The 13,979-nt window shown below is 39.0% G+C and overlaps 1 protein-coding gene across 4 annotated transcripts; it reads left to right on the plus strand.

The window, feature by feature from the left end:
• The first annotated feature begins 176 nt into the window (after positions 1-176).
• LOC148364611 (poly(rC)-binding protein 2-like) lies at positions 177-11,971 on the plus strand. Of its 4 annotated transcripts, none has more exons than XM_088338771.1 (12): positions 177-318; positions 2,192-2,215; positions 2,286-2,318; positions 2,436-2,552; positions 2,775-2,906; positions 2,981-3,109; positions 3,278-3,352; positions 3,571-3,612; positions 4,496-4,595; positions 4,675-4,727; positions 4,801-4,970; positions 11,830-11,971. In XM_088338771.1, exons 1-12 carry the CDS (start codon positions 250-252, stop codon positions 11,864-11,866), a joined length of 981 nt encoding a protein of 326 aa, XP_088194897.1. In that variant the 5' UTR covers positions 177-249; the 3' UTR covers positions 11,867-11,971. The 4 variants fall into 4 exon arrangements, with proteins under 4 accessions (XP_088194897.1, XP_088194898.1, XP_088194895.1 ...); XM_088338772.1 differs by having other exon boundaries at positions 4,523-4,595; XM_088338769.1 differs by lacking the exon at positions 11,830-11,971 and adding an exon at positions 6,646-7,270.
• Positions 11,972-13,979: the final 2,008 nt, after the last annotated feature.

The following is a 13,979-nucleotide window of genomic DNA, read 5'->3' on the forward strand; positions in this document are numbered from 1 at the left end:
TTTATCCCAAGATTTATTTGCTCTGTGATATTGTGCAAAATGCTTATAGTCCGACAATTTGTCAATTCGTCTTTCATCGGGAATTTAGGAACTTCACTTGAGTATGTTATGCCGTTTTTTTTTTTTTTTAACATTGTAATGTTCAACATATCGTCCCACCCTTTTTCATTAGATCATCTCTGACCAAAGACCGTACTTCCTCAAGCCCTTCAAGTTAGGCAGGAAGGCCAACGCACAGCAGCTGCAGCTATGGACTCCGGTGTGATTGAAGGAGGGCTCAATGTTACCCTTACAATTAGGCTATTGATGCACGGCAAGGTAAGGTCTCAGCATGCACAGCCGTTCTTCAACCAAATGATCCTTTCCTCTTTAAGGACAGATTTTATGAGTCGTGGTTTTGCCTAGGCCTGTCATGGTGACAACTTTTCCTTGTGAATAAACAAAAGCAATTGCTTGAACAAAACTGATGAACAATGCAAAAAAAAAAAACCCACCAACTTAAAGGTTTGGTTGTGCCCGAGTCAACTCTCATCAAAGACGTGTAGGTTATGAGAACAGCAGCGTGAGTGATGAACCGAAAGAAACAAACTATTTTTCATCACCACTCCTAGTGTATTCTGTCTTTTGCCCCCAAAAACTATGCAAGCTTATTTTTGATTATCGTGCTCTTAATCATTTTTTTTTACGTTTTCATTCAGATAAGATGTTGTTACCAAAGTGTGCTACCCACATCGAATAAACCCCTCTTTTCCTGTAGATTTTGCAATACAATAAAATAGCATTACAAAACCCTTTTAATGCATTATAAGGTAATCAAACACATTTTCTTGTTAACTGGTGGTTCCCACCTCACGCAAATGCTGAGTATGCTTTTCTGATTACGTACAATTTAGCAAAACTCTACATGGATTAGTCAAAGACTGATAAAAGTAACTGGCTATGATTTAACTTTTAATGAAAGCAGGCACTCGACGTTTCCCATTCATTAGCATGCAGTACATTTAATTAAACTTTACATTTTCCATCGTAAAGTCATGTTTATTTGTATAGCCCTTAATCACAAAGAGTCTCAAAGGGCTGCACAGATTAAAGACTATTGCAAACTACAGACTATTATGATAACATCCCCTCATCTAAAACCCACATGAGGGCAAATAATACACATATTATCAACATGGAATATAGGTTATTCATATGCTAAAGAGTGTGTTTTAAGCTTAGATTTTAACATTTATACTGAGGTTGCAGATAGAATATCAGGGGGAAGAGCATTCCACAGCACCGGGGCCCGAATGGAGAACACTCTCGAACCCGCGGATCTCTTCTTGGCTCTTGGGATCACTAGTAGATCAGCGTTTTCAGAGCAAAGGCTCCGGACCGGAACATAGGGGGGAATTAAATCTGAAAGATATGAGGGAGCAAGTCCATGCATGATTTTGTATAATACCAACAGAACCTTAAAATCACATCTTAAGCTAACAGGGAGCCAATGCAGGTTAGCTAAAATCTGGGTAATGTGATCAAACTTTCTTGTCTTAGTTAAAAGCCTCGCTGCAGTATTTTGTACCAGCTGAAGGCTCTTGATTTTGGACTTCGGGAAACCGAAGAGTAGTGCATTACAGAAATCAAGACGGGATGTAAAAAGTGCGTGAATTATAATCTCCGCATCTGACTGAGACAGCATAGGACGAATTTTAGCAATTTTGCAAAGATGTAAGAAAGCTGTTCTAGTAATATTCTTCTCTTGTGTTTGAAGGGACGGATCAGGGTCAAATATGACACCTAATTTTTGACTGAGTCATTCTGGGTCAATTTACATTTCTCAATGTTCAAAACAGTTTTTGAGAAACCCCTACTTACTTTACGTCATCGGCTTCACCAATTTATGGATTTGTCACTACAGAGAGTGGGCAAAATATTTGTATACCACAGTGATTAGAGCTGCCATGCAGAGAGTATTTGAAATAAGGCCATTTGAGGCAAAACAGATATCCATACTCATGCTTGATGTATATTCTCCGATATTAGGTCTTACTCGGTTTTGTGCGTGCATTTTGAAAAGTTTTTATCTTGAGTGGAGTACTTTTCACATGAACATTGAATTCTGCAACACTTGACTTGGGACTATACACATACAATTTTACCCTTCATTACGTGGCGAAACCTTATGGACATTGTTTTGTAATTTCAGGAAGTTGGCAGTATAATTGGAAAAGTAAGGCTTCATAGAACACAATTCAGTTCAAACATTTTTCAGCTACTTAATCTTACGTTCTGTTTTTTAGAAAGGCGAATCTGTGAAGAAGATGAGAGAAGAGGTGAGGTCTTTTCCCGTCCTTCTCCAAATAATTTTAACATCCACTTAACCATAAGAATTCATATGTAATTGCCACAGGATTGTTCCTCACATTCTAATTTAAGATTTTTCCACACAGAGTGGTGCGCGCATTAACATCTCTGAAGGCAACTGTCCCGAAAGGATCATCACTCTGGCAGGGCCGACTACCGCCATTTTCAAAGCCTTCTCCATGATCATTGATAAACTGGAAGAGGTGGGGTTCCAGATGAATTCATTGTGGATGGGCACACATAAATGAGTGCTTCCCAACCAATGACAAGTCACGGCATATACTTATTAGACCCATTCCAGAATTGATCAAGGGTTATTTGTAGTTAATCTGTGCTTTTCTGGTCTTGATAATTTGACACAACTGATGAGCCTTGATGACATTGTTAGAAAGCACTGTCTTAAATTGTTTTAACTGTTCCTCCAGGACATCAGTAGTTCAATGACGAACAATACAGCCACCAACAAGCTTCCTGTGACCCTTCGCATTGTGGTGCCCGCCAGCCAGTGCGGCTCCCTCATTGGAAAAGGTGGTTGCAAGATTAAAGAAATCCGAGAGGTACCTGCTTCCTTCTATAAGCCAAACGCAAATGTATGCTTTTTTTCACTTCCCTTTGATTGTCACACTTTCAGTCAACCAGTGCTCAGGTTCAAGTGGCAGGCGACATGCTGCCCAACTCAACAGAGCGCGCCATCAGTATAGCCGGCACACCCCAGGCTATCATTGAGTGCGTCAAGCAGATCTGTGTGGTCATGCTTGAGGTAAGACTTTTTTTTCTGGCCTAGTGAGAAAAAAGTAGTCATGAAATTGATAAAATATTTACATTTGTTACTACTGTGCCTCAATTATATTTTGTTGTAAGTATGAAGTGTATTTACAAAATTCTTTCTTTTTATAATGATCGAATCAATTTAATATCCTATGCACAGTCTCCCCCAAAAGGCGTAACTATCCCATACCGACCCAAGCCGTCAGGATCCCCTGTCATCTTTGCTGGCGGACAGGTACATGCCATTTTTGTATGCTAATTTTGAGATGTTATTTCTTTAGGTTCTTATATAATCCTTTTGAAGATATTCTGCATTGTCTTCTGGCTTTTTTCATTGATCTTTCATGTCCTTGAAGTTTTGCAAGAAACGTGGAGATTTGCTGCTGATCTTTTGCCTTGCTTTAGCCGGCGTCCGATAAATCATATGAAAGTTGTGTGATGTCATTTTTTTAGGCGTATGCCGTACAAGGACAGCATGCCATTCCACAGCCAGATGTAAGTTAAAATCTTGCCTCAACCCTTTCATTCCCTACCTATTTTTGAATTCATTCTGGTCCTGTAATTGATGTCAATTCTGTTTAAGGTTAGTAATTTACAGCTAGTCAAGCAGATGGAATTTCAATATTCTCCATACCTTACATTTTTGTGTCGTATGTTTACAGGTGGATTTGACTTTTTTAAATTGTAGAGTGTGTCCTGTTTTTTTCTGTCTCAAGTTTTTTCCATCCAGACCCCACCTGCCAATCCTTGACCATCTGCTTCTCTTTTACTTGCTTTGTCTGTTGCTCCTATTAATAATCCCCCTTTTCACTTTTTCTTTTTCCTGCCGAACATTAACACCCTTTAAACGTTTGTTTTGAAGCCCCTTTAAATATTGTAACTGCACAGAAAAAATCTGTATCAGACACTAAAAGAACACCCACACAAAGGTTTACATAGCAAAGGCTGCCTTCCAGTTTATAGCATACATTGGTGATGCTCTTCCAAGTTTACATTAAGTTACACATGCTCTTTGTCAGTGTTAACACTGATGTAAAACCAAAAATTTCAGTCCCACTTTTGTTTTATGTGCACTGCAACGCTGTGTAAATTAGTTGTTTCCAACCCCTATATCTTTGTAAACCTTTAAAAAAAACAATATAGTTCAACTTGTATTTAAATCGTCTCCCCTTCAAAATCACCACACCGAAAAAAATGGATTTCACTTCAATGGTGCCGGGAAAATAGTTTTTCACCTCACTAAGGTTTCCATCCTTCCCTTCAAATTTGTAACTTTACAATTTGAACTGACTTTTTTTGTGCCGTTTTTTTCCCTTCCCCTTTTCATTCCTTGTTTTCACTTCAATCTTTCTCCTCTTTCTGTCTCCTCCTCTCACAGTCTTCCTCTGTTGCTATCTCTCCACAGCTTACCAAGCTTCACCAGCTGGCTATGCAGCAGAGTCCCTTCCCCATCGCACACAGCAACCAGGGGTTTACTGGTACGCGCTCTTAAAGTTAACATCCGTATCCTACTTGTGGAAAGTTCATGTCGCTAAAATACACTTCTGTCTTTGTCAGGAATGGACGCTTCCGCTCAGACCAGTTCTAATGAGATGAAAATTCCAAACGAGGTAATAATTCTTCCAAAAATCTTTAATGGGTTTGTTGTACTTTTCACCCATCAGCTTTCTTTTTCCTGTTCAGCTCATAGGCTGCATCATCGGTCGCCAGGGCGCCAAGATCAACGAGATCAGACAAATGTCGGGCGCCCAGATCAAGATAGCAAACCCAGTTGACGGCTCCACCGACCGGCAGGTGACCATCACGGGCTCGCCTGCCAGCATCAGCTTGGCGGAGTACCTCATCAATGCCAGGTCAGCACAAACACTCGTCGCTTAATTGAGACCTAAGCTACATTTCCACCAAGTGGTAAAATTCAGTTTGGTACTGGGGGGGAAAAACAGTTACAGCGTTGGGGGCTGAGCCAAAACACGAAGATGTCTCCTTTGTAATGAGCATTTCCTTAGAGTGCAGGTTGCGCCAGAATATGTCATTTTCTCCCCAAACCTTTAAGTTTTTAAATACAAACTCTCTCACTTGTGCTTTTTGAAATCAGCCGTTTGATTCTTCAGAGTGATAAAAAAAGTGAGTCAGGCAGTAGTAGAAGAAACAATAAATGTAAGCAAAAACTACGTGCAATGGTAGATCTTTATACAGGGTTCCTGCGGATCCTTAGTCTTAAGTCATTTAATACATTATTCTAAAAATAAAGCCTTTTTTGGCATTAAGATGTCTCAAGTCATATTTTTGAAAGTCTTAAAAATATGAACACATTAATAAGATTTATATTTGTTTGAACTAAATGATTTAGTAAAGGTTATAAATTGTCTTTTTTTTTTAAAATAATTCACCGATTTACTTTGTTAACAGCAGTGCGTGGCCACAATAACGAAAGCATCACAACAGTGAAGTGGTTTTAGTCAGGCCTTTTAAATCAGACTCATGTCTTACGTCTACCCACAATACACATAGCAACTTTGGACAGAGATGTTTACCGTGGGAAAGTGTAAATTTAATCAGGTGCTTGTCCAACGAACGTTTTTCATCATGGCCATGGTTGTGCCGTGTAATGTGTACGAGGCACGATGTATCGTGTGCAGGAAATCTTTGTTTTTTTTTTTCCTCCACTTGGTCTTAAATTTGATTTCTAGGGCAGTTAAAAAAGTCTTAAAGCAATGTATTTAAATTGTTTTAAGCTGTACAAACCTTGTTATATGAGCACTTCTAAACATGAGAATTTCAGTGTTATATTTATTGAACAAAAACCTTCTAACTTGCTTGCTATACAAAGGAAAATCCAGCCAGAGGCTACCACTAGACCACTCATGACTACCCATAGCCAGCATCTGTTTGTTCAGTTTGCGCATGCTAACTACTACACGCAAAAAAAGTTCTGTAAATTTGTTTCCCTACGTACGTTCATTTAAAGTTACAGTAAATGAAAGTGTACCGTAAGTGCTTACATGTCATCAAGTCTTTTCATCTCATACCTGTCAACCTTTGCCAATTGTTTCCCTTATTAATTTTGCAAATCCTTCTTATTAGGCGATAATAAACCTTAAAAAATCAACGCGACACCTATTTGTTCGCAGCAAGACCGTTTATGTAGAATACCGTGAAAATATTAGCAATACACAATGACCTTGTCGTCTACCAGTCAGAGATGATCCACATAGATGCAGAAATTGGCAAGACAAGATCGGTCTAAAAAGCGTATACACATTAGTAAAATATATATGTTTAGCCTAGCGTTTCTTTTAAATGTACATTCATTTTATTGGTCAACAATGTGCTGGCTTCCTTCGCTCTTTAACTTCTTGCAGTTTTGTTTAGGGTTGACATGACACTCGTGGTTCTTGCTCCACAAAATAAAATAAATAATAAAAACAGCTTCCCTTTCCTGTGCCATTTGCCCACTGACCAACCTACCCTGTGACCCATCCCGACTGTGTTGTCCCTCTTTCTCTCTCCTTGTCTCTTTTTCTACAGTGTAGAGTCCTCTAAACCTCCTCCTCCTCCCTCTTCCTCCTCCTCATCCTTGAACCCCGAATCGAGCAGCCCGTGCCTTTCCTCCACCTCTTCTACTACTACTTCCACTGCTACTACTACTAGCACCTCCTCTGCTCCCTCCTCCTGTGTGGTGAACCCTTCAGCCTCCATCCCCCTGTCCTTGTTACCTCCTGGGCCTCCTCCTTCCTCCTCCACTTCTTCCTCCTCCGACCCCTCTCCTGCCTGTGTGTCCAGTCTCCTCACACTCAAGCCCCTTCCTCTACTGGCTCTCCATGTTGTCAGCGGGGCCGCAAACCCCGAGCCCAAAATGGCCCCTGAGCTGGGCTCCAAGTCCAAGCGGCGACGGCTCTCCCCTTACTAACCCCAACCATTATCTTCACCTGCTTTGGCCACGTGTACACACAACTCGCTCATTGCACGAACACATGCCTCACGGTACAAGCTTTCTGGTAAGTCCACAGTAAATTTCCATGGGAAAGAGATGCTGAGGAATTCTGGAATAAACAGGAAACCAAGACTAACGTATTCGACTTGTAGTTGCGTATTATCCTGGCATCATTTTGCATTCTCCTACCACCCAAATCATCAATTTGAAGCAAAATTCTTCTATCTAATAAATTAATGTTCATTAATGTATCAACTATAGGGTGCACCTAAAACCCCTGATTTGTACAGAAATTTGAAACTGCACCTTATAACCCATGCGCCCAATATACCACAGAATACGGTGGATAAGATTGGAGGTACATACAGGTATGTGTTATCATACCTGTACGGTATCTGAGCAATAATTGTGCAATGATTGATCAAATCGACGCTGACCTAAATCACAAGACATTGTATGCAACGATGAACAGAAGACATACAAAAAGGCATTAGAACTTAAATCGCACTATTTTTACTCAGGGTGCCAGAAACGCTGATTTGCATCGTGTATTCCGATAGGTAAAACGGTCCACTTCAACAAATTTTAGAGAATGGAGTATTTCAATAAAAATTCAATACGTGCTCTTCTACGGACATATTAGGCCACAAAGTTATTGATGCACAGTCAAAGAAAGGTTCAACAGTTTCTCAACATTAAAATGCACTAGGCAAATTAAGGTTTCTGGCCGGCTTAGTAAAAGTGGTGTGATAATGAAATTGGGTATAATGGCTTTTGCTATGTTGTCTGTACCATTGGTCGTCTGGTGGTAAAGTGGTCTGTGCTCTTCACCACCACTACTAGGATTCGATTCCTGTTGCATACAATGTTTTGGGATTTAAGTCAGCGACGCTCATCAACTATTCATTCATTGCATGATCATTGCATGATCATTGCTTTAATATACACTGTTGGTGTACAAAGAGCCCAACGGTTATGCATGAATGCCCTTTACTGTTAAGTTACTATTTATAGTCTAGTTCGCCTTATAAAAATACATGACAAAAGATTCTTTTTGTGGGTGGTGCTCCTTAGTGTGGAAAATATGGTACATTTTTCTTGCACTAAAAAGTGTCTCGATTGCCAGTAGCAGTGTTAACATAATAATCAATTCCCATTGAAAGTTTGCAAAATGAACAAAACCAGAATTTTGCAACCTGACACACACACACACGAGCACACAGTTTGCTGACATATTTACTCTATTGCCTGTCAAGTGTGATTATTCTGACTATTCAAAGTGACTTTTGCATGCAAAGCGGATGTGTCCCGCTTGGCCTTTTTCCCCCCTCATTGTTTGTGTAAGCTGTGCTCAGGTAGCGTTTCTCTCTCCTAAGATGATGTCACGCTTGCGCTAGTATGATTTGTTTTAGCATCACCATAATAACAGTGAATGATTATTAACTTTTTTTTTTTTTTTTTTAAGAGGAGCTTCAGGTATACACACTTTGACTTGTGAGGGTGCGCTGCTTTGGATCTTTCTAATTGTATGAACCTGCTCCCTATTATTTAATTCTTCATTATTTTTTCACGTGCCGTTATTGGCAACTTCTGTATTTTGCATCGTGTGGATAGATGTGTGTAAGTTATTGACAACATGTGTGGTGGGGGACTTTAGGGGTGGAACACAATTCAGGTTGACTTGAAAACACACTTTCCTGTTCCAAATGATTCAAAGATGAATATGTCTTTTCGGAACAGCTGTTTAAAACTTTTTTTCCTTTTATCAGTGTGAAGTGAAATAAATTGTTAGCGATTTGTTTGGACAACCAAGAACTATAATGGGCTAACTATTATAGTGTAGTGCAGGGTTCTCCAACCTTTTCCAAGCTGAGAGCTACTTTTTGTTCCTAATTATCGCAAAGGGCACTAACTTTGATATGCATTCTTAAAATAACAACGTACATATTATTACTATGTTGTTACTATGTTATTACCAGATTATTGTTGGTAGGTAGGGTTAAATATACTCGGTCAACCACTTAAAAATATCACTTTACTAGAAAACCACTGACCCAGCACTGGTGAGCTATTTTCAGAACAGTTTTTGTTTGGCACCGGAGCTGCCCTAAGTGGGAACCATGTTGTAAACCCTTGGTGTAGTGGGGACCAAACGTAAAAATCAAAAAATATATTAATAATAGACGCAGTAGTTGGCCCACTGTAGTTCTCAGCACCTCAAATGCACTAAAAATACCCACTTGCTAATAAAGAAAACAATTAGAAATATGTTGTTATTGTTTCTTGGTAGGATTTTATGAAGCATTGTTGTACATAATATTTAAAGAAAGTAAGCCATTGTGTGTTGTAACAACAATAAAGTAAAAGTGCTCACTTTTTGACAGATGTCTGACTTAAACATTTCAGGGAACTGGTGTTTTTTATTTAACCAAAGTTTGCATATTGCCCACTAGGGTGTTACATACATAAGAATTAAAACACGTTCGGTGTGACTTCTTTTTTTTTAAAACGAATTTGTGCCATCACATTTTAAAACCAGCTTAATTTCTTCAATTGTTTTCTGCAGTAATTTTGTTGCCATGCATTTGGCTCATCCCCTCTCAGAACGGAGTAAACGTTAGGCTATTTTTAAAAACATTTGTGTAAGACTATTTTTATTTCAATGCACTTTGTGATGCACGCCTTTCTGGATTTATTTTGGTGAATCTACCTTTTCAAACCTAATATACAGTTTTAAATGGTTTGGTTCTACAGTATATTTGTCTGTCATACCATATCATTAAGATTATATATATACTGACAGTGTTTTGCCAACTTTTTATCACACACTTGTTTCAAAATCTCGAAGCAACGAGCAGGAAAATCATCCAATTCTAAATATTTTAAAGGGGACTCATATGTAAGATTTAAGGCACAAAAGTTGGATGGTATAATAGAAGGGTGTGTGCCTTAAATTTTGAGATGGTAACAAAGAAAATGCATCGGAAATGAGTAAAATACGTTAGCGGGACTTTTTATCATCTGACCACTAGATGTGGTATTGCGTGTGCAACTGCAAACCAGTGCCAAATAGCACAAAATAGAATAAATACAATTGAAACGCGAAGGGACCAAACCGCGCCATTTTAAAATTTTATTTTAGCACAGCCTTTGCATGGTTTTTCGGTCAGCTGTAATCATGTCAATTCTCTCTAGGTGAGCCTTATGTAATGTCAAATAAATACCAATTTTCCAACCTAGGAGTATTATATTGTTTAGTTTTTTCTTTTACCTCAATGACGCTTTGATTAATACATTAAGTCTCATAAAAAATATATTAATTCGATACTAATGATTTCATCATTTTCTTCTTTCTCACCAAGCTCCTCTTAGGGCCTTATAGCATATTTGGTCCACACTAAAATATAGTCTTGCAGAAAAAAAGAAACATACAGTGATACCTCTACATACTGCCTTAATTTGTTCCAGGATCATGCTCGTATCTTAAATTTCTCGTGACTAGTATATTTTCCAGATTTTAAATGATTAGAAAATAATGAATTTGTTCCTAGCCTCCCAAAAGCGACTAAAACATAAATTAACCCTAAAAAGCTATAAAACACATTCAAATAGTAATCCTTTACTGTACACTCATAATTTACGGTACTGTAACTTAAAATGAGCATACTGTATTAAAGCCGGGGCCGCGAACCTATGGCTCGCAAGCCATATATGGCTTTTTTCATAAGTACGGATGGCTCGGAGACAAAAGTGATTCCATGCAAATAATCTCTGTTGTTCCAAATTTGATTGAGGGAAGCCCATTGTAGTGCGCGTGAGGGCAAACCAAGACTGAATCCCATAGCGGTACTGTCCAGTATAAATAGGGTACCCTGTCAACTACAGTTGACACCAAAAACAAACTCATTTTGGCTATATATTTCTAGGGAATCCTTTACATGGAAGCTCATTAAATGATCGGTGTTCATGGTTGAGACACCGTTTGATGAAAATCCCCATAACAAACCGTAAATATGCCAAAACCCTGGAAGAGCACCCAGAGCAATTTAATTAGGTGAGTGGTAGGGATGGGTGGAGCTATGCAAAGAGCACACGTACTCCCTCCTGTCTCTCGCCCTACTCCAAAAGAAAATACGTCGCGATCGTCATTTGCAGAATTTTGTGACGTTTTTACAAAATCACTGCTTGCACCTTGTTTTTAAAAAATGGTCAAAATGAGCCTCAACAGTTTTAAGTAATTGGGCGAGGGAGACAAGTTTGAAGTGGTGTATTTGTTGAAATTTTGGGACATTGTCTCTGGCATTATTCTTATTTTATACATATTATCAAATCATTAAAGATCACACAGTGAATTAAAATGTGTTCTAGAATGAGCTTATGTCTTGCGAGCGGGTTTGTTGAATTTTGTCTTAAAAATATCTGATGTGGCGCTTTTTCAAAATGAAATCAAAATATTTTCCTTTTGTGGCTCTTTGGGTTTAAAAGGTCCTTGACCTCTGTTTCACATTATACTTTTTTGAAATTTTCTTTATTTCAATGAAGAAAAGTGCTGCGTAGACTCTCCCGGGGCTCTGCAACCTGCACTTGCTACTTTTTGCCGTATCAGTGTATTCCATGTAGCGCCATCTCGTGGTCAAATTGAATGGGGTTTTTCATTACCGTCTTGAAATGTAGCGCACTCGTACCTTGAATGTTACGCAATATATGTCGAATACAAAATGTTTTTGAGACATCCAACCCTGCATTGTGCGTGTTTTTGTGCGTTTGTCTTCCTTCAGGCTTTCCTCGGAGGCCACCGGACTGGCAGCCAACTGATGAAACTTCTAGTCTGCACTATCCACAAAAAGCTATATAACACCTATATAACACCTCTTCCTTCCTCTATTCTTAGCGCCCCATTGTCCACAGCCTCCCGTGTGATTTTGATACCCTGTTTGTATAAAGGCGGGGTTTTAAATTAGTCGCATTTTTTTTTTTAAAACCAACACCTTTTTCTGTTCCCTGTTTTTCAGCTACCATATTACAGTGCAGCCAGAGAAAGACTTAGATTTAGTTGTGTACAGTGTAGTGTATTTTGCGGGAAAAATACACAAATAATGGATAGAAAAGATGATTAGTCACTCTAATTCCCCCGAAATTGTATTTTGTTACACATCAGAGAGTAACGACACACACTCGATCACGGACACATTACAGGCGTGTTTCCTTTTGTTGTCATTCCCCTTCTTGGGATTATGTTTCCTTTTGTGCTGGGCGGGGAGGTCTTTTTTTTGTCAGGGTTTTTTGAGGGGCAAAGCTTTTTGTTGTAAAGACTGCTATATACTTTAAAAAATAAAGTTTGGAATATTAGAAGTATTTTTTTTTAACTACCAAAGGATGGGAGGGAGGGATGAGCGGGGAGGGACACTTATATGAGGGGAAACAAAATGAAGGCAAAGAAAAGAGGTGGCGAGTTAGTTTCCCACTCTTTGCTTTGTCCGGTTCTTGATTTTTATGAGAATTTGCAAGAAATAAAGGACATTTGTGCACATTGTTGTTTTTCTGAGACTGTAGATCTTGGGTGCCACAAATTTGTTTAAAAAAAATAAAACAAAAAATGAAATGTAAACACATACCTCCCTGACTTGTTCTTTGTACTGAACACGCTTTGTTAAAATTTCTTAGGACACCGGATTGCACCGGTGCTTGAAATCCTTGAAAAATCTGTGTCATTTTAATGCTGCATTTCTAAGAATTGAAAAGCGCTTGATTTTCAGGTTATGTGCTTGTAAATGTTTAAACTTGTCATGTTGCTCACCGAGTCTGCTTTAAAATAATGTCCACATTGCTCTCTGGTGGCTTCGCTTTGCCATTGCTTTCCCTCATCCCTCGTAACTAACTGCGGCTGGCATTAATTTGTACGGCATTGTTTGATTAATGGAATAATTAGTTGCTTAAAGATCGTTTTTTTTTTAATTGACCAAGTAAACTCCCTTTGAAATACACGTATGAACATGTCCTTGGGGCTCCACTTCCTGTGGTGTGTCTTGGGCAAGTACAGCCTGGCGGCACCCGTCCCCTCCAGGCTGGTTTTTGGGGTAGGGGTTTGCATGCAAACCTAGTAACAATAATAATATACTAATGGCACAATAACAACCAAATAAAGGAATACATCAAGTAACTGACTCCTTTGCACTACTAAGTAACAAAGAGGTGGTTCCTATCTTAAAAACGTTCCCTCCCAAACTTAGCGTCACTGATTTTATATTATGCGGTATATTTTTAGAAAATAAGTGATTGTGCATGTATTTTATAGTATGTAAAACTATCTACCTACCCTGGTCATATCCCTCAAGAGGGGTGACCGACAGCAAAACAAACACAATAACAAAGAAAATTAAAAAAGGGAAAAAGTAGCAAAAAACACACAAAAGATTTTCGACCATGGCCAACCCAAATGCCCAAACACCCAAACAAGTTAGGCACCTCGGCACCTAAGTTGGTCTTGCTTGTGTCCCTCCAGATGAAACGGGACACCAGAAAGCGGCCATGTCACTCGGGTCAGGGTGACACAACACACTCTTATTCAACAGCAGGTCCTGACAGCTTTCACTGGTTTACCCCTGCCGCATCATACAGGTGCCCTGCCCATCCCTTAGAACGCGTCCAAACATCCCACTATCCTTTCACAACACTTCTCCACTCATCCCTATGACCAACAAGAGCTCTAGCTTCCACTATATTTAGACCTCTTTCCTGAAGTGCATTCATAACACCATCCATCCACGTCAATCGCGGCCTTCCCCTTGGTCTCCTTCCATTGACTTTTGCTCTGTAGATGTAAAACTAAAATGGAATATTCTGATACAAAAAAAACAATATTGCGATAAAAGGTTGTGTTTTGTGACTCAAAATAGACGAGCAAATATAATTTTGGATAACAAAAAAA

Source organism: Urocampus carinirostris, chromosome 6 (genome assembly GCF_059441175.1).
Source record: "Urocampus carinirostris isolate Australia breed hairy pipefish chromosome 6, RoL_Ucar_1.0, whole genome shotgun sequence".
Lineage (NCBI taxonomy): Eukaryota > Metazoa > Chordata > Actinopteri > Syngnathiformes > Syngnathidae > Urocampus > Urocampus carinirostris.